The sequence below is a fragment of the Brachyhypopomus gauderio genome, chromosome 15, assembly GCF_052324685.1.
Source record: "Brachyhypopomus gauderio isolate BG-103 chromosome 15, BGAUD_0.2, whole genome shotgun sequence".
In the NCBI taxonomy this organism is placed as follows: domain Eukaryota; kingdom Metazoa; phylum Chordata; class Actinopteri; order Gymnotiformes; family Hypopomidae; genus Brachyhypopomus; species Brachyhypopomus gauderio.
In genome coordinates, this window is record NC_135225.1 from 3,694,464 (window position 1) to 3,720,242 (window position 25,779).

The 25,779-nt window shown below is 42.2% G+C and overlaps 2 protein-coding genes across 9 annotated transcripts in view; both read right to left on the bottom strand.

Moving 5' to 3' along the window:
• The window catches only part of kcnma1a (potassium large conductance calcium-activated channel, subfamily M, alpha member 1a), a 149,765-nt gene extending 131,546 nt beyond the window's left edge, over positions 1–18,219 (bottom strand). For 3 of the 8 annotated variants that reach the window (XM_076974799.1, XM_076974797.1, XM_076974794.1), the window contains exon 1: positions 17,270–18,212. In XM_076974799.1, the coding sequence (XP_076830914.1) occupies positions 17,270–17,554 (285 nt within the window). In that variant the 5' untranslated portion in view covers positions 17,555–18,212. Of the gene's footprint in view, positions 1–17,269 lie in introns of all 8 variants that reach the window. The other 5 variants (XM_076974801.1, XM_076974795.1, XM_076974796.1 and 2 more) reach the window with 5 other exon arrangements.
• A 1,795-nt stretch (positions 18,220–20,014) lies between these two features.
• dlg5a (discs, large homolog 5a (Drosophila)) overlaps positions 20,015–25,779 on the bottom strand; it is a 35,707-nt gene continuing 29,942 nt past the window's right edge. Inside the window, 3 exon segments of the mRNA XM_076974793.1 lie at positions 20,015–23,436; positions 23,570–23,679; positions 24,734–24,843. Of these exon segments, the coding sequence (XP_076830908.1) occupies positions 23,333–23,436; positions 23,570–23,679; positions 24,734–24,843 (324 nt within the window). The 3' untranslated portion in view covers positions 20,015–23,332.

The window sequence follows — 25,779 nt, forward strand, 5'->3', positions numbered from 1 at the left end:
AAATCAGAGAAGCAAGCCCAGATGTGCAGTTGTTTGTGAAGCTCTTAAAAAGTTCATTATAGTGTGTGTGCCCCTCTGAGTTATTGTTCTTTGTGGGTGCGGAGATGAGTGGGGTTAATTCCCCCTGCCTTTACCGCTGTCAGAAGCTGTCCGTTTCAGAAACACGGTCCACGTATTTCTGACCTTCTGGGAAAACAAATAAAATGGTCTTCTCTGCGATAGAAGCTCTGCGTGAGAGCACGGCTCAGTCGGAGAATATCAACCGTTTCTCGTCGCGCTAAATGAGCGTAACTCCATCTCAAACCCAGACAGGCTGCGTCATCAGAGTGAAGCTTCTGCTCATGGCAAATGCGTTGATTATACAGTGAACTACGCTTTTCCCAGCCTTTCCCATACTGGAACTAAGACTTACTAAGGCACTGAATTGTTGACCCAGATGTTAATAAACCATTATGGCACCATATGACATATGGTAAAAGGCTTAATGAGAGCATTAGCAAGGTTCCTGAGCCATTACTGTCAGACAAAGTGCATCACTGTGTCAGGGTCTCACTGTCACTTGCTCAAATCGAGATGAATTTTCTCAGCGCAGAGCCTATGCAAAAACACAAAATTCCAAGAGTATGAATGAACCAACTTTTTTCAATCTTTATCAAAACATAGAGCCCCATTTACAGCCGTTGTTTACTACAGTTATGGGATCACTGCCAAATGCTGACTTTTTTCATTAGTTTATTTTGTATTATTTTTGGTTTCTTCGTTTCCCCGGGAGACAGCACTTATGGGAACATCAAGTATCCCCACAAGCTCCAGGCCAGGTGCGTTCGGTCTCCGCCAACATGGCCGCAGGCTGCTCCTGTGTTCTGCACACTGTGCTCAGCAAAACGCCGTGACTTTGTCCCAGCAAAACAACGGGCACAGGGCCTGTGGCTCTGACAGCAATAGGGCAATCACGCCCAACTCACAGAACAATAAATTACATTAAAGGATGTTTCCACATGCTATTTGTTTACTTGCTTCATTTTAGCCTGCACCAGCAATAACTGATAATGCACGAGTTTGATATCAGGGTGGGGTAGACAACGCATGTTGAGACCTATAGCTTTTTATTGCTACTATGCATTAAAAAGAGAAAAAAAAAGACAATACAAAAGTGCTTTAACAGTTATTATTCCAAATCTCAGGAGAAATGAGTTCACTAACACCCATATTACCCAGACAGCTGAGAATATCTAAAGAAAGTTTTTTTAATGTCTTAGTTACATAAATCCTCAACACCAAGGATCGAAGGCCTTTTTGGACTGGGAAGGCTTATTAATTAGTTGATATAAATGTGGTGCCCCTGTAACTTGCACAGTAATGCTTGCATGAGGCTACACAAGAATGAATGTACCTACTGAATGTAAAGACAATGCAAATATGACCATGCAAACTGACCTCACCGAGAACAGCACTATCAGACACCTTCACATTATTGGTGGAAGGGTTGCTATAGTATGCACACTCATCGGGAGCATGGTCTATTCCTGATCTGAGATAGCCATCAGGCTGTTGAAAGCAGGTCAGTGTCAAAGCATATGGAAAGTTCTACCAACTGTTCCTGTATTATATATGGCAGTGATGATCTGAAGATAGCTTCAAAGGGCTCGCATAGACCCTAAGAATAGGACTGAAATGAACCTAGCTGTGAACTAGGTTTCCCACAGTCCAGTAACAGCAGGCTCGGTGGGATCTCAAACAGACCTGCTAAACTGATCACGCAGATCAAACGTTTGCAACGCCATTTTTCTTATAAGATGTTTAGGAAAAGGATCACTCCTAAAGCCCCGACATGTAGACCCACCAAAGTGGTGTGAATAAACATTGTGGGAATAAAACAAAACACAAAGACACAATCATTTTTGTAAATAAAGTAGGAATATTTCATTATCATTTCATTATGTGTCGTATGCATTCCTCTCTCGTTGCCCAATGGGGTCTATGCTGTGCTCCCTGCATGTTTGTGTTGGCTTTGATTATGTAGGAGTGACTTTCCTCAGAATGAGAACTTGCATACTGTATAAACTTAAACAGGAATCATCTGTCTTGGGCAATAAGACAGGATTATGTCAAGCGGGAAACACATGCAGAATGTTAAGTATGTTTACATTTTTTGTCCAGCCAGAAGCATCTTATAAATAAAACCATCTGCATATTTGACACAGATGCCATGAAGGAGTATAGTGGATTAACAACTCACAGAAATCTAGGAAATGCCAGAAAGTGCAATATTTCACCAAGGTAAATCTGATATTTTTTACTCTATTGATTTACACCCAACAGACTAGAACCATCCAGTGCAATCCACCACAAAACATAATATATTACGCAATATAAGAAATGTGTCCACAACACATCAGCACAATGAACAATTATACCAGATACTTGTGTTTCTGGGATATCATGTATTAGGTTTTTCCCCTCAAATGCACACACTCCAACATAAACCACAGGAAAAATAACTCTCTTTGAAGTTGTGTCACCATATTGATATATGACTAATCAAAGCAACATGATGATTAACTGAGTTCCCCAAAGACGACAAAATCAGATTCTGAATTGCAGGCATATTAGTCACAATAACTGTCAAATTATTTCATGTGTCAAAGGGAACACTTAAAAAGATGACAACATATACCAAATAAGAACAGAAAAGCCAAAGGTTGGACACTAGTGGTATGTCCATGATAACCAACCACGAGAGACCCCAAGATCTGGCTTAAATATTGTAAGTCTCTCTACATCGTAGTCGTAATAAAAATTTTTACTGCATGTTGTAAAAGTGAATATTGTATGTTTGATAAAGGTGTGTTTTATGGTTTGTAAAGCAACTGTATCCTGTTCCAACACACAGCAGCACATTACCTGCTGTTAAAAGCTGAACTAAGCGGTGGAAAAAGTACGTTGTGCTGACTCTTCCAACATCTCCCCTCATCCATATGGTCAGACAAAGCAAAAGATCCCTTCAACCTATAAAATCCAACTGTTGCAAACCTGGTGTTGGATCTATAATAACATGGGAGCCGTTAGAAACTGCTCAGCACGATCCTCATAATAGCTGAGGAACATGAGGCCATTTTACTGGTGCAGGTGGACATCATATTACAAACAGACCTGCTTTATGATGTTCTGAAACTATGATGCACTTATATACAACCCTACACAAATTCAAGCATGGATATGCTTTGTATGGCCTCTTAGCAACTGCTAACACTCATTTTAAGGTGTATAGATAATAAAAGTAATAATACATGATTCTGATTTTTCTAATCAAATCTAAATTAATTATAAAAAAGACTGCAAATGACCTCAAAAGTTACCAAACCATCATAACGCCACAAAATATGTATTAAATATGTATTTATGTAGTTAATTATTACAAGCGAGAACACAAAGTAACTTTGATCCAGTTTGCACAGTTTGTTGCATTTTAATCACCCTTCAGGAAACGTGCTCATACAGCGTGGCCAGCGTGGCAGACTTATATCACCCTCCTGTATCACCGTTTCCCTGCTGCAGTCCTGGAGCCCCGCGCACAGCACAACGGACGGCATTCGTTTGATATCTAAGCACTGAAGGACCCAGCATGCAACTCACCATGTAAAAAGAATAACTAGTTGGATATATGCAAACTCTCATAAGATGGTACTGCACAGTGTGTGGTGTCATCAAGAACGGAGCATTTATCTTTATTTCGGACTGACTTTGCCATGTCTGAAACCTTCAGAGTCTCCCCATACTGTGTGAAGTTGAACTGGAGGTCATCTGTTTTGGGTGGCAGATTTCTTCAGTCCACTGCTTTTTTCTATTTCAGACACGATCTAATACTAGCAAATAAAGAGTTTTCAGCCTTTGTGTCCTCGAGGACAAATCCTTCACAATCTGCTTCTGTAATCTGAGAGTTTCTTCAATAAACACACCAAAGAAAGGCATCTTGGGCTATCGCTAGAACAGCTCTCTGGGCTTAAGGAGATTTTGATTTAACTATAACTTTTACAATAATTATATCACTATTAGTATTGTATCACTATTAGTTTTAGTGATCAGAGGTGTAGGGAGTAAGACTAACATTTATTTATTGACAACAGATGAGGTTATAAATAAAGAACATGAGTACTAAATGTGTGTAAATGTGTGACTAAATTATAGTCAATGTCTGAAGTTTTATTAGTATGTTTATAAACACTGCAAACATATTGGATTTTGAATCTGTTGTTGAACATTCCTGTGAATCCGTCAAATCCACAAAGCAGAATTCCATTTGCTGAAACACAACCTATTCAATTAGGAATGTGTTTACGTTCCACCAAGATTGCGATATGTCTCTAATAGCTAGTCCAACGCAGGGTCTTAACTACATTTACTAGCATATTATGGGTACGGTTCCTTAAGCGTTCCTTAAGCATCTGTTCAGTTGACTTAATAAAAACACCTGGAGGAGGTTTTCAACCATTGTAAGGTTGTGTTTGCAATTAGCAAAGAACCTCTAAAGGATATTTGATTAGTCTGCTAAGAAAAAAAAAAATTAATGGAATGGCACTCCAGAAAGACACACGCAGACGGGCAGAGTAGCAACATGGGTGACTGACTCAAAGAAACATTAATGGACCACACCACCATCGTATTTCTCCACACTTTGCTGCTAGATGAGCTTTTGTCGTCCGCTTCTGTGTGATGTAAATCTGCAGTCTGTGAGGTAATTGGAATGACAAAAAGACAAATGTAATTTGCCTCAAAGCACAAGCATCTCATCAAAGTCAAAACCACAGATGCAAAGCATGACTCTGAGAATCAAGTACCGTGACTGGCAGGACTTGAAACAACACATTATATATATATATATATATATATATATATATATATATATATATATATATATATATATATATATATATATATATATATATATATGGAATATATAACCTATTGTGGTTTGTAATTCTTAATTAACAATAATAAGTAATACATTTATATTGTTTCTTATTTCATGCACATTAGTAATCTTAATTTAGGGCTTCCTTTTCAAACCTTTATTTTTTCTTTGAACTCCATTTTTTAATTTTCATTTTAATACAATCTGTACCATTTAATTATATATTTTTTTGGCAAACCCCCTCCCAAGGTTATAGATCCTAGATTATTATAATCACCTTTTATATTCTTCTATTTCTGATATTCGGCACTTTGAGTTGCTGCTGTGTTTGAAAAGTGCTTAGTCTTGTGAGTGTACCATTTGGTCAAGGGTCCCTAACTCTGCTCTTCAAAGCCTTCCTCCTGCAGAGAGTACCTGGCACACACGTAACACACACACCTCGATTATACTTACACAGACATGTTCACCTACTACTTATAGCGCGTATGTGCTTTTGCAGATAGTCCCTGGCTCCTGAAAATACTGATTGTCTGTTGTATAATATAAGGGCTGAAGCCAAACTCTGCAGCTGGAGGAGAATCTCCATGAGATCCACGTTGGAGTGACATTAGAGCCGGCTAGTGTCAACCAGCACCAGCGCAGCCATGTGCTACTGGTGGGTCTCCCTCTCCCGCTCTGCTGCGACAGAGAGGAGCAAAGGGCATGACCTCTGACAGCTTGAGACCGGGGCAACACGCTCTGTTGCTGTAAAGTGACCCATCACCTCTGGCCAGGGCTGGGCCTGCCGCTTTCTGCTCTGCTGCGGACGCACTAAGAGACCGAGGGGACGGGAGGACAGGACCGTCTCCCATGTCCACATGTTCTAACAGCGTGCCTTTGGTCCTTAAGGTTTCTATAGCGATGGGGTTGGGTGAGAAACCTGTTTTGATGGTGTATGGTGTAAGATTAGCATGTATTTATTGACAACAGCTGAGTCCTCGGTTAGCTGTCAGTTAGCTGGGTGCCTGCCCATCATGGAGCACCTCTGCCTGTGTCAGGTACTGTGCTACAAGGCATAAAACTGACTAAATGTCAAGCTACTGTAGCTACAGGTGTATAAAAATGGTAAGGCTCGGATATAAATCTCACATTGCTCCCAGTCCACATTACATAAGAACTGTATAAGCGTGTTTTCTCTGTAGCCACCCTGTACTGCATATGGTATAGTAGTAAGCCTCTTATTAGCCTAATGAAACTTCGTGTGAAACAAGGCAGCATATCATAGCATGGTAATTAAATACAACCACTAATGCAACATGACATTGTTGATTTAGTTTATGAGAGATGTGTGTGTGTGTGTGTGTGTGTGTGTGTGTGTGTGTGTGTGTGTGTATATAAAATACCTCTGCATGTCTTCTTAAAAAGACCTATGTGTGTGGAAAAATCACTGCCAGCTAAATAGATTTGAACAGGGTGCGTCATCAAATTCAACATCCGGCAGGTAATTAAAGAGCACATTTCATTTCTTTGGCCAGTCCCCAGAGTCAGCTTAACGGCCCTCCGAAGCCTAGCTTGGGTTACGGCACAAAACGTGCACGTCTGTGCTGACACTCGAGAGCTACTGCCCAATTTCTTTGGCGACCTGGGACAACTCTGACCCTGACCCTGTTTATGGAGGCGACGGGCTGAAGCAGGAGCCACCAGCTCCCAGACCTGTCAGTGCTTTCTATTCCTGGAGGGTGGAAGCCCGTTCCTTAAAGGGAAGCAGGTAGTGGAGCTGGAGGAGAAGGAGAGGGGTGCAGTGTAGCTGGGGCTCAGGATGAGATGTGTTCCAGCTGGGGGTGGGGGAGCCCGGCTAAAAACCAGGGGAGGATGGGGAGGAGGAGAGAGGGGGGGAGGGAAGGAGAGAGAGAGAAGGACAAGCTGGAGTTCTGAGCATGTGCCAGCGTTGATCTTGCAGCAGCTGTGCTCGTTGGGAGACTACGCTTAGCGGGGCAGCTGTGTGGATTTAGCCCTCTGACTCTGCTGCGATAACCGTGGTGAGCTGCTTCCCAAATCTCTTCACCAGTCACCATTAGCATATCAAATCATAGCTTCGAAGGAGAACTTCTGTGCAAGCCCACAATATAAAACGCTCGTTAATATGCACTCTGCATTCAAATGCATGACATGTATTGTCCACAAGGACACTTAGGAACAGATAGGAGAAGTCACTGCTCCTAGGAGACCAATCATTTGATCATCTTTGTCATGCTGCATATTGTGGTAGTTTTAACAGTGAGCTTTAAGGAGGAGCACTTTGATGTTAAGCTGTAGTATATGCTGGAAGTCATTATCTTCCCCAAGCTGAAAACACAGAGCAAGGCCATTATTTCTATTTTGCTACTTTTGCTAAATTCTCTTGTCTCACAATGACACTTTCACTTCCAATGCATTCCATTCATACTCCTCTAAAACACTATTTGCTCTCTCAATAATTCATGTGTCACATTTAAGCATATTTAAGTTTTCCGGTGTTTCCAATTATTCAGTTACTGTTCGACATATGGAAAACCTTTACACTGCTCAGAAAATTCTGTTTGGCTGCATTTTTAAAGAGAGACGTATTCAACCTTTGGACTGCTCAGAAAATTCTAAATGTCTTCAATTCAGGATGAATATTCTGATGACCTTTATAGGTGTGGTCTGGGAGGACCCGTTTCTTTATTACCAAAAACCATAAGTGACTGCTCAGATTTACAGTTCATTATCAGATGGCAACAAGAAAGATGAAAGTACGTGGCAATTTGCCTTACAATCCTTGCAATAAAAATGGCTGAAGAGATTGTATTTACAGAAAAACACTGCATGCCCAGTTGAGAGTTGTTTTCAAGAACAGTAATAGTGTCATCCACAATATCCAAAACTATCTGAAATGCTAACATAATATTACAATTTTTAGAAATATTTTTTTATTCTAGCAGTGCTCTGTCAGCATAAAAGGAGTTAAGTGGAAGATCACGTGGATTCTCTGCATTACGAGCTGCTCTGCAGCACTGCAGGTCTAAAGAGCAGCACCAGTGGAGCTCTCCATGGTTCTGAACCTGTGAATTTCAGCAGAATCACATGTATTATGCATCCCATCTGAACTGAGAGAGTTAACACTTGCAACACTCAAGCAAAGCAAATTCATTTTGCACTCTAGATGTGGGGGAGCGGCTGAATGCTAACAAGCTGCAGGGTGGCCTTGCCCCATCAGAGGGCTGTCGTGAAGGTACAGGGCATCAGTATGCAGGAACACAACAGCAGTGCACACGCACCGACAGGGAGAGCTGTTCTCTTTAGTGATTCAAAGCGCATACACAGGAACCCAGATAATCAAGCTACAAGAACTGGGCTGCAAAGAATTTTCATTTTGACATCAGGCGTTTGAATGCCTATGGTATGCCTGGGGGTAAGTCTATGGGAGATAATGTGTGTGTGTGTGTGTGTGTGTGTGTGTGTGTGTGTGCTGTATTTGATTACTCTGAGTTCATACTATGGGCCTTCTAAATCTTATGTTTGAATTATTAGGGATTACCGGATTCATTTACAAGAAGGACGTTGCAAGTATTTGAGGAAAATAGAAAAGGGACGTTTATACTGAAATGTGAGATCACTTACTCCGATAGGGCAGATAAAATATGTACTCACATATGATGCAGCTACAGAGCATTCGACAATATTCAAATTAAATTAAATGTATTAACATGATTGTGCTCATGAACAGACAGTTGTTACTGAATTAATGGAAGGTTTTCTATCATAAAAATCTACCTTGAACTTACTGCAAAATGCATTCAATATACTGCATGTGCTAAACTAACTAACCAGTTAGGAAATCTGTTTCTGACCTGCCCGGAGAGCTTTTCAATAAAGGAAGCAGTGGCAACTGCTCACTTACACAATATTTCTAAACAGAAAGCCGACAGCCTTACCCAAAAAAAAAAACCACATTAAAGAAGCCTCAGAATTTATAGAAATGAGAAAACAAAGCAAAACACAATCATGAATAAAACTGTTCCAGGTTCTCCAGACAGAGGTGCAATATATATAACAACATTTATTCTAATAGCGTTCGGTTTGGACACGTTTTTCCTATGTGACTGTAAACAGAGAATCCTTGCTCAGTCCCCCAGGGCCAGCTGTGAAACCCAATAGCACTAAGGCTATTGACTGATTAATACTTTGTCTTCTCTGAATGTCAACGTCCATCAGCGAACACATGGCAGTGTATTATCATCCATTTTTAATGAGGTGTTCACAGTGATACAGAGCTCTACCGGACAGCATCTGTACACGATGTCTACATGTCCAATCATTTAAAGGCAACATGACAGCTTACTCCATAAATGCTTGTCTCACTTTTTGAAAACTCCTTTCTGTGCATACAAACAATGTTACAGCCCCTGAGGCCCTGCTTAAAAATGAACAGAGACATCTTTATTTAGCACTTTTAATCTAGAAAACACTACGTAATGCTGTTGGCTAAAAAAAGAACCCAGCAACGGAGAGCAAGCACTGGAACCATTGCACATCCTTAAAACGACAGCAGCCAAACACTTAACCTTTAAAGACCCGTGGAAACCGTTCCATCTAATCACTCTGACGCGCTTTAGTGCATGCTCAGAGCCAAACAGGTTATTAACACTTCCTGCCACCAGTGCCACAACCTGTGATTAGCGTCTCAGCACACGGGGGAGACGGAAGCACACGAGGGTCTCCAGTAGAAACGGTCCACCTCCCTGAAGGTCACTGGGATGTCCTCTACCTATCGCTCCTCCCCTGCCCAGCTCACTGCAGCACCACCAGCCACTCAAAGCGCCAATTATGAGGTTACAGTCATTGTGATGCGGGCCAATCAGCACGCAGGCTTGTGAGACGATGCCTCCCCGCCCAAGAGCTCAGCCAACCCGGGGCAGCGTTGGGCTACTTTTCAACAGACAATATAAGGTCTGAGGATCTTTTAGAGTAGCGTCCCCAAATAGGGAGACGGCCGCTTGAGACGGGAGCCTGTGCTCTTCCTCTTTTGCTGTCTGCATCTGTAGTGGCACAAGAGGGGGCGTGAAGAGACGTGCTTTGGAAAACCGAATTAGTACAGTGATGCTAAGGTCATTGTGCAAACAAAAACAAAAGTGCATTCTTTCTGCAGATAATAAAAGATAAAAAAAAACAATTGTGTATTTAAAAGCCTTCATTTATGTATTTTTATTCTTGATTTTTAAAAAATAATTTTGCTACATCAATTTGCTACTATGCCATTGCCCTTCAGAGAAACCTAAAACAAAGCAATATCCTCCAGAGCAACCACAACGAGACTTATATAGTTTATATTAGGTCCAGCGTTTAGGTTTAACTTTAGTTTGGTTTAGGGGAGAGACTAGGGAGGCAGCTCCCGGTCCGTCACCACAGTCGGCCTTGCAACGTGAGACGGAGAGTGTCTGGGGGTTATGGCCCTGCGATTAGGGCCCCGTCTCAGTACCTGAACACTTCGCCCTGGCTGGTTGTCCCTGCTGTCTGGGGTGCTTCCCCCCGGGCTCCTCAGACTGAACCCGTACCTTCCTGATTGACAGGATGACAGTATTGTAATATCCAAGTTCTTATTACCAGTAGCGATGAGGTAAAGAAAACAGAACAGCACCACAGGAGTGAGGGACTGTTTCCACGTTGGTTGGCGTGAGGCTGAACTAAAGTTTCTGTTAGTCCCTCTCAAAATCCAAACTGGGGTGCAGTATGTGCCACAGAATGAACAAATCTAGAATATTGATCCTTTAGTGGCTCGTCATATACTAAAAAAACCACAGCAGCACATAACCGTAACGTTAGTAGCGGAGGTGGATCATGCGTTTCTCTGACCAGGCCCAGCAGTGTCAACAAAGCATGACAGACACCCAAGAACTTCATTACGGACACAGCAGCAGGAGATCAGGCCAGCAGTCAAGGTACAGACCACATACCCAACACTACAAACCACATACCCAACACTACAGGCCACATACCCAAGCCTACAGGCCACATACCCAAGCCTACAGGCCACATACCCAAGCCTACAGGCCACATACCCAAGCCTACAGGCCACATACCCAAGCCTACAGGCCACATACCCAAGCCTACAGACCACATACCCAAGCCTACAGACCACATACCCAAGCCTACAGACCACATACCCAAGCCTACAGACCACATACCCAAGCCTACAGACCACATACCCAAGCCTACAGACCACATACACAAGCCTACAAACCACATACACAAGACTACAGGCCACATACACAAGACTACAGGCCACATACACAAGACTACAGGCCACATACACAAGACTACAGGCCACATACACAAGACTACAGGCCACATACACAAGACTACAGGCCACATACACAAGACTACAGGCCACATACACAAGACTACAGGCCACATACACAAGCCTACAGACCATGTAGATACGTCTACAAAGCACATACAGTATTGTGTAAAGTCTTTGGCCACTCAACCATTAGATCTGTTGTTTTAGCTATGGTATAATAATCAGAAGCAATAATTTCTTAGACTCTCTTAGTGGGAATTCTGAGATATTTTTTTTTTCCTGAAAATGCAGGAAATGTGTAAGCAGTATTGAAAAAAACAGGTGCTATAGACTACAATGGTAAGTATTTAATGTGACATCACCTTACACTTGAATAATAAAGGAGCCGGTCTCTCTTAAACCTAAATGGATCACGAACCAGAAGAATACTGAAGAAAACTCCAGGACAGTCTCCCCAAAAATGTTCAAGATCTGCTTAATGCCAAGGGAGGTCACACTAATCACCGACTTTTGCCTGAAGAACTGATTTTGTTCTGAAAATTGTGTTTTTAAGTACGTTTCCTGAATTTTCTGATTGTATAAAGAGCCATATTATATGGTTATTACACCATTGCAACAACAACTTTTGCACAGTACTGTACACAAACCTCCACTCCATATACACAAGCCTACAAACCACATACACACAGACCGCATACACAAGTCTATAGGCCACAAACACAAGCCTACAGAGCACACAGAAATGTAAACATTTTAAATGATGGATGACCGATCACTCTGAAATAAGACACAAACGCTGTGTTGAAGTGTCACAGTAAACACAGTGGAAGCAAATGACACATGACAGAAAGATATCTCTTCTATAATTTCCTACTATATTCTATTTATAAGACATGCATTAAAAACCATCAGACACAATAGGTCTAGATATAGATAACTATAAACATGTCAAATCTATTGCCCACAGATACTTCACTGAATTACATTTCTTCCTGTATTCAGATTCACCAGTTACTTTATATGGAAGATCAAACTAATCCTGTGTAAGATCACCATTTGTTCTGAGAACAGCTTCAGTTTTATGAAGCACAGACTCCACAAGGTTGGGAATGTACATTTGTGGTTCTGGTCCATGCTGACAGAACTCCTTTATGTAATGTATGCACATTAGTCAGCTCCTCCTCTCCCAACGGGGTTCTGGTGTATTCACCAGGGACGACCGTGGTCAACAGCATCTCTCAGACAGCCTGTGAAGTTCAGTCAGTGCTCCACAGGTAGTGGAGAAGTGCAGTGTGTGTCAAGAAAACACTTCCCTCTCCGCCTCCTGAACTGGCTGACCTATCTGAACCGTTGAACCGTTGACGGTGCACGTTAGGTCCAAAGATTCATGTTGTTTATGTCAAATTTTGACCCTACCATTTCGGAAAAGAGATTCACCAAACCAGGCATTGGAGTTTTTAATTCACAACTGTCCTAAATCAAGAGCGTCCACTGTGGCCGCAGATTCGGGTTCCTGGTTGACTGGAGTGGAAACCGACACGATGAGAGCAGCACGTGCACCTCAGCCATCAACACGTTGCATATTCTGAGATGCATTTCTGCTCACCACGGTTGTAAAGAGTGGTAATTTGAGTTATCATAACTTTTCAGCTTACCATGGCTGTAAGGAGAGGTAATTTGCGTTATCGTAACTTCTCTGCTCACCATGATTGTAGAGAGGTCATTTGAGTTATCGTGACTTTTCTACTCACCACCGTTGCAAAGAGTGGTCATTTGAGTTGCTGTAACTCTTAACTGTACTGTAACAAGTCTGGCCATTATCCCCAACCACTCAACGATGCATGTTTGCTTCCAAAGCTGCTACACACTACATGGTTCGTTGTTTATGTGGCAACATTCAGTGAAACTATAGAAACCCTGTGCATGAAAATCCAAGGAAATAAGCAGTTTCTGAAATACTCAAACCAGTCTGGCAGCAACAACCGTTCTACCGACAACCTTGCCGCAGTGAAAATCACCCAGATCACATTTCTTCCCATTTTTATATTTGATGTGAACCTTAATTGAAGCTCTTCAACCACATTTGCATGATTTTATGCAGTGCTGTCACATGACAGCTGATTAGATAGCTACATGAATGAGCAGGTATATATATATTTTCCGAATAAAGTTTATTTCTTGTGATTTCACACCCGCTGTGTTCGAATGCAAATAGTTCAGCTCACTCCTGCTGAGAACACATTACAGTCTTCCTGACCCCAAGGGCTTTCTGCTGGACTCCCTGTTGAGGAGAGAGAGAGGGAGAGTGACAGCTGATCTTCGGGTGTGTGCTCTTCGCCCGTCCACTCGAAAGCAGGCGGCGTGTTGCCAAGCACAAGAGGGTACACACAACAAACACACTGGGTACACATGTCTGCAATTCTGTCTGCATTAAAGGCAAACAAAGCTCAGCCTTTGGATACAGGAAGGTCTGTCCTCCCTTATTATAGAAACTGTAGTAAAACACAGGGGCTTGGTTGGCTCTATCTCAGGACTTACAGGTTTTGAAGGTTTAGGCAACTGTTCACCATAAAGCCTCGGGACAGAAGACTAAATAAGTCAAGGTCACTAATCAGAGAACAGAGCTTATTTCAAATGACTGAATTGTTTGAAAATTGCTCGTTTGTGGAGAGAGAGGAAATTCTGAGATTGCAACAGAACAGAATAATTAACTTGGGCAAATAAAATGATATTCATTTTATTGCTTTTGTGTCTTACTGACAAGTAATAACTGCTAGTCAGATAATCTGTTATTTTCAATTATATTTGTTGACATAGGGCTTGTGAACTGTTCCCTGAAAATCAAAACCGTATTATTAGCAAAACAACCATATTGTGTATAAGAACGCTCCATACCTATTTTCAGCGTCCATAATGTGCATGTGTGTATTTTGTTAAATGTACCGTGCTGTCACGGTGTCTCCTGATGTACTGTAGTCCAGCGTTATTGTACTTTGTTTTTATTTTTTACAACACACAGACTGAAGATGCTCCATTTTACACATTCTATCTGAGGGGTGAGTGCCCACGGGGTGGTGAAACAGAGAGGGAGTCCTTATGCCGTCTCTGTTGTGTAACCACACTGAGGAGAATATAAACAATATGAATGAGTAAAAAGAAAAAAAAGAAAAAAAGCTCATTAAACATCTCGACCTTATACTCAAGTCCCTGAAAGTGCGATTCAGCATGTCTCGGGTGGCCTGTGCTATTATTAACAGGGCCGCTCGAAATATCCCCGCCGCAGTTTAACGCTGCACCTTTGTTAAGTCACGAAATCCGTGCGCATGTAGTAGCGCGCGGCCGCTGTATGACACGCGGCTAAGTTATGATGAGCGCATGCCACAGGACATCGAGCTCTCCTGTCTGAGCCGGAGACCCCCCTACACACACACACACACACACACACACACACACACACACACACACACACACACACACACACCCGTCACTAGCCCAGCGCCAAGAAGACGTGCCTCCTCGAGTCAGCTGTGCCATGGATCACATTTCCCTCCCTTAATGTTCCTAACAAGCTTCCCTGCAGCCGTGTCCCAGCCTGACCAAAGTCACCCTGCCACGGGCGCCTTCCTCCAGGAGACACGCCAGACCCTGCCGCCGCCTCCCCGCCATCTTCACGTCTTTGTGGAAACAGGATAGCGGGACGTGGCTTATATTAACGGCGTGGCCATCAAATACGCAACTGGCCATGGTGCGTCGCCTGAATGTGTTAGTTGGACCTGTCTCATAAGGACCGCAGAGTGGTGTGTATTTAAATCAAGTGTATTTGATTGCAGAACAATACAGACAGGCCTGATTGTGGTTTAACAACCATCTGAAGAGGCCGAGGAAGGGTGTCAGTTTCGGGTGTTTGCTCTGTTGGAACGCGTTTACATGTAGGTCATTAAAAGGTAATGAAGACTGGAGACTTCACAGACGCCATTAACCCTTTTCATTTAAATAAATAACACGTCCAGCACCCCCTGTGTAAACGTGAGAGACTAACTCTTCAAATAAATGGAGTATAACACAGCAGCACAAAAATGTTCTGGCATATTCAGAAACAGCCCGGGCTCACCCTTAGGCTGTGTCTTAGGCTGTCTGTCTCTCTCGGGCTGCCTGTCTCTCTCGGGCTGCCTGTCTCTCCCGGGCTGCCTGTCTCTCCCGGGCTGTCTAACCTGCCTTTCAAGCACTGCAGAGAACGTGTCCACCCACACGGAGATGAAAATCAATTTAATTGTTTAACAAATTCACGAAATGTCATTGATTAAACTTAATACGTTAACATGTTAATTTGATAAACGTATGATTGCAATAATTTGCATTCGATGAACTATCATAACAAAACAGGCAAAGCGACTCGATCGCATCGTTTGATCTACTCATTATTGGGGGGGGGGGGGGGGGGTTGTGATCTTGGCTGTCCCACATGAAGCGTTATTATCCACTAACGATGCAAACCGAAAATCAGCAATACATAACTCCATACGGGATACATATAGATCTAATGTAGTTTGTCGCCTGGTTCTGTTCAGCAACCGAGTCTCTAAACGCCCAGCGCGCGCGCTCTGCTCCGCTGCGGTTCCGGTCCGCCTAAGAGAAGCTACGTGGGTTTTTTGCTGTGTTATGGTCTTTGTAATACACCAATCTTGGTTTTCTTGGTAGAATATTACAATATTCAGCTGCTAATCTACATAAGGCTGAGGTTTGAGTGAACTGATGTAGTTTTAATGGTTATTGGATGCACACCAACACACCGGTACCTGCAGCCGAGTTCAGGAACTCTCCCAGAAAAGGCGTGAAAGGTCCAACTAAGTGACCCGGACGGTGATGCTTCCAACCAGCATGGGAACTCTGGCAGACGAAAAGGAGGACTGAGCCGCTCTTAATGCGTCTTTGAACGTCTGGATCCAGGATTTAGGCCGATAATTAAATCACTCTTTATTAGCTATTGTCTGGCCACAAATTGGGTGTCCGCTGAAACAAAGTCTAGCAGACGTTTGTGTCCAAGAATAGTTGAAGATTACTTTATGATTTTCATTGATTCCACATCACAGGATAAATGTACTGTCTATTTTAAGTCTACAGTGAAAACCCTTAGGAAAGAATGTAGGCTTTATTTTGAGGAAATATATACTGTAGATTTGTTTCTGGAAGGCACTTTTAATTTTATTGAGGAGTTGAGAATCCCTATATAACTTATAACTGTTATAAATGTTATGATGTGCCAGTCATTACGCCATGATGAATGTGGGTGGCGCCCACAGTATGACCTTACAATAAAGCCTTTTGCTTTTATTTAAAACATTAACATGGTACTTCAGATAAACGGAGGAGCCCATAAACACACGCCACCCGACGAGGAAGAGTGAGAGGAGCTTCAGCAATAAATCATTTCACTTTCCTACAAACGTGGCCCACGTTATTTATGTAGGTCAACACAGAAGCACTCAGCAATGTTTTGGACCGCGGTCCCAACATCCCCTAATAGTTGTGTAAATATGGCATTGTAATTCATTAACTGTGTCAGATTGCGATCACAAGTGACTCATTTGTACACAAAATACACACAAAGCATTCTACCATTTCAGGTCACCTGTCTTGTGTAGGCTATAATGGAATATGTGCATTATTTGTGGTACACATTAAGCAAAACTACTTTTCAAGTCACTATCCACGCCTTGTACACATCTTTCTTATAAAATACAGCCAAACAGCTCATTTCCAAACAACAGAATGGACTGGAATTAATTTGTATTAATAAACTATGGACTAAACAGCCGGCCTAAAGTGTAAGCACCAGTTAACAGCATCTCATCCTGTGCTGAACATGTAGGCACACCAAGTTTACAAATATGACATGAAGCTTCTTCTCGAAAGATCAGATTTCTTCTCGGCCCAATATAGCAAATATAAACGTGTGTGTTCTCATGCGTAGTTAATAAACGTGTTTTTAGGAGCGACTATAACCAGGCTCGGTCTCATGGCAGCCCACAAGGAAGCGAAGGTGAAAGGTTAGTTACCTTGTTTTTGATGTTACAGTGACAGCAGACAGTCCACAGGTACTTGAGGGTCCTCCATAAGAGGATGATGAAGAGACCCCCGAAGAACGTCACCATGGATGAAGCGAGGAATGCCCACCACATTCGCTCGCCATTTTTGTCACAAGGTACGTCTGGTGAAAACGGGATCATCACCATCTTGGACATAGAGACAGAAGAGTCCGGGTTTTTATTATAATTGATATTATTACTCATTATAGAGTTGCTGCTGCCATAGGAAACGTTGCCATCTGCCACAGCTAGCATCTAGAAGCTTTGGAGAGATCCTGCGAGCGCCCCCAACCCCAGCCATCAGCCATATTGCTTTAAATATCCCTCGCCGCTCAACAGTCTTCTTCTCCAATTTGTCCTCACTATGAAATGTTTCTTTCAGCCACAAATGTTTGCTGCACGCACTGGGGAGGAACCGCTGCTCCGCGTCGCTTGGTACGCGACATTTAAATCCGCAATAACGACGACTTACGTTTGCATTTTCAACGCTTCCCCCTCATTTCCAAAAATCAATGCGATCTAAGCCAAATCTGCACCACGTTTCGTTATTGCGGTTCGCGTTAAAAGATTCACGAGATCAAAACGAGCTCTTCAATCAGAGCGCGCGCGTCCGAGATCACGCTCCTCCATCCAGGGACGCGCGCGAGGTGGCGAGAAATCGGTCCGTTTGTCCCCCTCGCAAACGACAAACTTCATCAACGCCCTCAAAGGGTTTTCAGACGAAAGGCAAAATCTTCCAGGTCGTCCGCGGTTCTAACGAGAAACCTCTCCGAATAACGGCGTTTAACGTTAATGTTTGGCGGTCAGTAACAGCTGACAGGAGCGACGTCGCCGTCCCCATCCGCCCGCTCGTGCGCGTGCACCACGCCAGCTGATCCCGTCAGATCCCGGATCCCAGATCGCGCGGAGATTTACAGGTAGGGGGGCGGAGTTAAGCCATGACGATCAAGACGGACACAACGCTGCAGTTTTTACTGTTCATGTCGTTATTGACTTGGACTCAATGATGTTGTCGTAGGTATATATTGCGTTACAAAGGAAGTTACACTGAGATGTGATTTGTAGGTGTAACAGCTCTGGAACTAAAATGGCAAAAATGCACAGAAAATTATAGGTGCTGTACATGTTTTGAAGATGATCAATTTCAGTTTTCACAATATTTGTTTTTTTGACGATCTCTGTTCGTTTTCTGTGCATTTATAATAGATTTGTCTAGTTAGAAACCTGTTGAGTAGAGATTGTGTGTATTAGAGAGACAGTGAGTCAATCACATAGACTTGATAATTAATATACTAATAATAAAGTTTGCAGACATATAAACGGTATTTGTCATGAGATCCTTTAAGCTATTTTCAAAATATAAACACAGCTAAGCATGGATGAGGTGTGAATAAGATTTATGGCTTAGACTTGCTGTGAGAGATAATGTATCTGCTTAAACAGAAATAGCAACTAAATCAAAATCTATGGGCAGATGGGTAAACGGTTTCAGATTAAATAAATCTGCAATTTTGAAATAGGCATTCCTGGGCATTTCAAAGTCTGATTCATTAAAATTCAAAGAGAACTAAAATGGGGTCTATGACTGCACAGCCAACTGTCAAAATGACGGAACCTGAAATCTAAAGAAGAGTCAATATTTTAAGTTTAGCTGAAACGGGGGAAAGTTTAAAATCGTGCTTTCACATACTGTAGTTGTCTCTGTCGAGGGCTGATAAACGCTGGTTGACAAGTACTGTATTGAGGCGACACCAACTGTTTCACCTCCTAGTGGACAAATAAGGGATTGCATTGTTATATTAAAACATACTAGGCCTTGGAGCCCTGTTGCCCTTTAAAAATATATAAATAAATGTGTATTAGTATTCATTATTAATTACTAGAAGACATCCTTTTTAGCACATTAGCTGCAGTATGGCTGACTGACTGATGATTCATAATATATAGCCTGATAAATGATGTTGAACTAATTGTATGCAAGCTATCTTTGTATATTTTTAATTAATAATTGTATTCCTAGTTGTTTTGAAGAAGCGTTCCCTTCTTGGATCTCACCAGTTGGTGGAAATAGCGTGTATGGCTAACGTGGCTTCCTCGATGTTATTTATGGAGGACAACAGGATCCAGGATTGATCATCTTCCTGGAAACCGTGCCCAGCTGTCATCCAACAATGCTGGAGAAGCCATTGCTACAGAAGAGCATGGCACTGCAGACAGGATGCAGCCAGCATACGACCAGCGAGGTGGTAATCCAGCCACATTCCAAGGTGTGGACGTTGGCACACACGGAGAGGCCAGAGCTATTTAGGCGTGGGAGAAAGTGAAGGCAGCTGCTTGACTGGTATTTCAGCTAAAGCTGAAAAAGTCGATTGAACGCGTTACCCAGAAACAGCACCATGGAACAGACTCGAATCTTCTCAATCTTAGCAGAGTGGTCAGCTGCTGGTTTGAAACGGACACCCATAGCAGGAGAAGACGGCGTTGTATTGCACAGGTGTGAAGCTAAAGGACATTTAGAAGGCTTCTTGTGAAACTTCTCAGTTTAAAAGGAGGTGTAAGCCAGATCAAGACCAATGAGGACGCGGAGATGTCTTCAAATCCATGACCGACACCTGCGCATCAGCACAGCAGTGACCAGAGACAGAGTCGGTACTGCATACACACAAACAAACCAGTGAGACACTACAACTGTACATTAGAACACGTGCACCTGTGGGACAGAATTGGACATTTATTTTCCTGTTATTAAGCAGCATAAAAATAGTTTAAAAGCGTATTAAGTAATCTATAGTGCCAATAAAATGTACATCCTTTAATGCTTATAAACTGCAACATTTTTTGTCTACTGAGAACTGAAAACATGACGATGAGGGCTACATTAGGCAAGTTTTAAAATAATAGTCAGATCTAAGGTCCGGTTCTTATCGAAGAGGACACATTTCAGTGACTGCTTTATCGAAATACATACAATATTCAGTACATAAAAGAATAAATTTAACAAATTCTTTGTCACTTTTACACTGACAACAGATCGTTTATGGGAAAACACAGATTAGTCAAATAAAAACAAAGGAAAACCTCAGTTCATGCAATTAATTTCTTATTGTAGATTATCACTGTAAGCTGGGTTTTTTGGTAATTATATTCAAGCATAGACAAATATTTGCATCAAATTAAAAACTTCCTCTTGTGGAGTTATTCGGCTAAACAAGAAGCTGAAATGTCTGGAATGGAAATAAAGAGGAATTCTGCACTGTGCACATGACGGCGCATATGGCCAGAAGATTCAATACAAGGCGGCAGTCCAGTGCGTCAGGACTGCTACATTAACCCTAGGCTTTCCTCATTAGTTTTAGCCCCACAGGTTTTGAGATTTATAGTGTCAGTAATTAGTTAATTTGCTTTTGTTTATTTCAGTTCTGTTACCTATAAAGAAAATAAGTACAACCACTCACTTATCAGAAATGTCATGCAAAAGTTTTGCTCAAATATTAAATTTATTTAACTTAATGGCAGTTTCTCATAGTACTTGTGTCAACTTAAGTGTATTTTCTATGAAGCAATAGTACATCCACTTGTGCATAGTTTTTCAGTATTCTCTTCACCACTAAGGATGTATGAAATAAACTAAATCTACTTATACTGCTGAATGCTAAAACTCCAGGTAAATCGCTACCTTGGCTTAGCGTGTACCTAATGTGGCTCAGTCTAAAACATATCCCAGATTTCAAAGATAAATCTTTTGAGAACATGTAGTAGAAATGTAAAACAAAAGTCCTTAAGGATCGCCCGATTCGCATCTCTGGCAGGTCTCCTTGAAAAGCGCAGTGGTGAGGCTGCAGGGAGATCTTCTGGATCTCAGATCCTGTAATAACCTCATTCTCAATCTTCATGTTTAGAGACACTTGGGCTCAAAGCACGAGTAACCAACGAGACGGCCTCATGCTCAGTTGGAGCACGTCAATCTACTGCGCATGCTTGGTCTCCCTCTAAAGAGCTCACAGGCTAAACGAGAGTTCAGAATAAATACCCCTTTCAACCACCACCTGAACTCATTTAATACCATTGTGTAATACAGAAAACGACTTTTATTCTCATGTTAATGTCTTTAACATTTCATACAAATCACATTCTTTTATAATATTGAAAATCCCAATCATAACAGTACCTGTCTTCTAGCTATTCTTCCTACAATCCGCCATGTTGCATTGAATCCCTCTCATTTAAAACCTTATGCTACCTATACAGATAAAGTTAGACACAAGTCACAGGAACCAAATGCCTAATTTTAACCCAATAGTCAACACTTGGACTGATGTTCCTTTGAGAAAACTGTGCAATAAAAAAAAAATCCCTTTTTAAATGAGAATGTAAATAATGCAATGTTTGTTTTGTAATCTTTTCTAATTTAAGAAGAGACAATTAATGAAATGTATGGAACAAGTGATACAAAACAAATGAACACTACTCTAAGAGTTATAAAGTATAGTACCTACTTTTAACCTCTACCGATAACCTAAGAACAGCTACTGTTTAGGGCCCATAACATTGGAAGTGCAAAATGAAAATCTTGGTTTTGGACACATGGAATTTTGGCACGTCGTTAACTGGTGGGTCTACTAGTCTGAAAAAATATTGATGAAAAATGAGTAACATTTGAACAGATTTAGGAGACCCAAGGAGACCGGATTATATTCCCCATGTATCTCTTCTTCCTTCCATGTCGTTTCTCAGAGGATACATATAAAAGTGACTGACAAAAATGAGAATAATACAAAAGAAAAGAAAAACATGTTTCTATCTGCTAAGACCTGACTGGACACCTGCAGAACTCTCTAGGCTGATAACCTAGTCAAAATACACACACACACATACATAAACACCTTCATACAGATTATTATTATTATTATATATATATATATATATAATATATTTAAAATTCCAGTGTAGTACACAAGGTTTCCAGAGAAACGGCCCAATAGCTGTTCACAACATCACTTTGCTTGCAAACACTTTGCTTGCACAAACACCTAAAAACCTCTCCGAAACATCCTGTTTCTCTGGAAACTGTGTGAAGGCTGACTACACTGCACTTTTGACAACCTATATTTTTATATATATATTTATATATATATATATATATATATATATATATATTTGCGTGTGTAAGTTTGCATACATACAGGTTAAGTGAGTGCCTGTACTTCAGTCCTGTATGCATGAATACAAGCGTTACATTTTCTGTTCACTTTTAAATATATTCTCCTCTATGAGAATCTTAACACAGTGGTCTGTCTAGCCCTGGAGTGCAGTGTGAGGAGTTTGAAGAACAGCCCTTCACCTCAAAAACGTGCCACCGTCATGCGCTCACCAGATCTCCAAAGGCACTTCCCGTTTGGCCCGTAAGAACCGCTGGACTCCCGCTCACGTCGAACAAAAATACAACTACGACTCAAACAGACGGTCGTTACGTTTACACAAGCAAGATTTCCACGTTAGTATTTATCCCACAATGAGTTTTCAGTACTGCGACTGATGTGTAGATGTACACATGGCGTTTTGGTCAAACCTGGGGTAGAACACAGGGCAGATGTTGGAGGGTGTTCGGGCTAGAACGTCAATAAGATTAAGGGGGAGTGCACATTCAAGCAGACGATAAAGAATTCAAGGACCGATTCTTCTGTAAACGAGTGTCTTAGATGCAGCATTACTAATCATTAGATGTCTGTCAGGAAGACCAAAGGAAAATAATGAAAACTTCAGTGCTATAATCCTGCATCTGTGCACGCACGCACACACACACACACACACACACAAAAATACAAGGGTTTTACCATTCAACATAAAACTTTACAATTAAAAATAAAACAAAAGACAGAAAGCGAGTATCACTGTACAACGTGACGCCCGCTGTAGTGTACCTGTGTGTGTGGTGTGAAGTGTAGTGTTATGTAAGCTCAGGCGGGTGGAGAGGGAGGAGGGTGTGGGTGGAGAGGGAGTAGGCGGTTGGGTGGAGAGGGCTGGGTTCGACACCTATGGAGAGTCCTGCGGAGTCCACAAGACTTTACTCTGCTCCTGATCCACTATAGTCACGATCTGAGTGCAAACGTAGGACAGCGTGCCTCCTTGGACGATACCTGCCAGAAACAACCAGGGCCAACACAACACGCACACGGCTGTTTACATTCAACGGAAGGACCATCACAGACACAATGAGTGACGCCCTCCAGCTTGCGTGAGCAGCAGTAGGAGGTGTAAGAGAATCCAAACCTGTAAAGAATTTGCTGTACTCTTGTTCTATCTTCTGGGAGACCTCAAACTGCTCCTTGGAATGTTTTTGAGAGACCTTATCCCGCAGGTAGACGGGATCCTTCAGTTCTCTACACAGAGGAAGAAGAAGCCCTTGACTGGCACAGCCGTGATACTCCGGTTGCAGCGTCATTAACACAAGCATTAATGCCGTTAGCACTCAGAAACATTCAAACAAAAGCTTAAGCTGTCACAATGGCACAGACATAATCCTTTGAAGGGGGGGGGGTGGGGGGGGGGGGGGGGGGGGGGGGGTTTGGAGTTGCACACACAAATGACTGTACATAAAAAAAAGACTCATAAAATGGACCGAAGTTCCAGCTGTTTGAAAGTTTGGTTACTTTGTGTGTCTGGTGGGTGGCTCGTAGGGACAGAAAGTTATCCCAGATATCTGGTGTGCAGCTTTGGTGAACCCTGAACATTACTGCTGCAGGTAAGGGGTGCTCTCCTTCAGGTAAGGGGTAAGGGGTTATAGTTAGTGCCCTTCAGCAGGTCATGGACCGTTGGCTTTATTCTCCAAGTCCAACACCGTGGGGAGAGAGGAGGCTTGTGGTTGTACAGCTCATGGGAATTCTGCAATTTGTGGAGCTCTATTGAGATAATTGTCCACCATTAATTATCCACGGCACTCTATGCACACTTGTGCATCTCAGCCAGAGGTATACTCTAGAATCAGCATCCTGACCCCCTCAAATACAGCCTGTATTATGTGAAAGTGTTCTTCCTGCAGTGTGGGGGCACAGCAAAGCCCACAGCAGTGCACAGGCCCAAAAACTTCAGTCACAGCTGGGGAGGCCGCATGGCCCTGTTCTGAGAGCCCAAGTTGGCTTGATTAAGCAGCTTGCATTGCCATTGGCTGCCCGAGGACACGCCCTCCTGTAGGCCAGGCTGCATCACGAAACCCTTCCCCTCTACAGGAACCTCCCAGCCCCTGTGTGAGAGCGTGCACGGCCTGGCGGGATCAAAACAGCCCAACGGGGCTTTTAACAGCGTCTTGGGAGGTACGTGTCACTTACTGGGGCCTTAGAAATGGCTAATAAGGACAGGAGAGAACAGAAAGGCCTAGTCTCAGGAAGATGGAAAAGGTGGCGTTAATAGGAGCGTGTAAGGGGTGTGGCCACTTACTTTATCTGCTTTGCATTTTTGTAGCGAATGAAAATGACGATTGGGTAAATGTGAACGTTGTGAAGCCGTTCGATGGCGTGAGGTGCAATGTCAAGCAAACAGTGAGAGTCCTACGAGAGAGAAGATGACAGCACAGAGCAACGTCAAGTCACCACGAATGGCTGCAAACAGACGATGTTAGACTAAAACCCACTTAAAGCCACCACCACGACCTTCACTGTGGCCTAGACTACACGTTCTAACCGCGTGGACTGTGCTACACGTTCTAACGCTGCTGCAGGTCAAAAGAATTTAATTTCCAAAAGTTCGAAATGGTTTGATTATTTTTGCAGTTTGAAATTAATGGAACCACACCTTCCATTTTCAATTCTGGCTTCAGCATAAAGTAAAATGTACATGTCACCAAAACAATTACCAGTCCATGGTTGTGGCTGATATTAAAACAAATAAGCTTTAAATAAGTTACCTTGTTACAATTTCTTGTATTTTAGTTAGGCTCGTTTAAAATTGAAACAAAACATGAATCCACACACACACAAAGTAAAATCAGCTGGGCTGTGTCTCAATATCCATCCATACTGAATTTTAACTTTATTTGAACAACCGTTTGTCTGCCTCCTTCGGTTTTCTTTGCAGGCTTCCACACTTCCTGCACACCCAACATGCTCCACGTGTACGTGGTTCACGAAAATCTGAGGAGGTAATCATCAACTTATCTAGATCCCCAGGAATTCTACTGACAACTAACAGTCTATCAATTTCCAATTTCAACAGTCTAATTGTTGCCACAAGTGTCTCATGAATACTTTGACAATTAGGCTTTCAAATGGCTTCCTTCCACGACAATTACAACAAGATGATGTACATCATAAGAATATGAGCGATGTTTTGTACATAATATTCAAGTCTATTTTTGGGTGGCCCCAGTGAGGTTACAGATTTTACAGTCTAATTAAAATTTTATGATGGCAGCTTCCTCTTGTGTCTTGCCGGGCCCAGAGGTTGGAAAAATACCGACATTCAAGTTTCTATCTTCCTAACAAAGG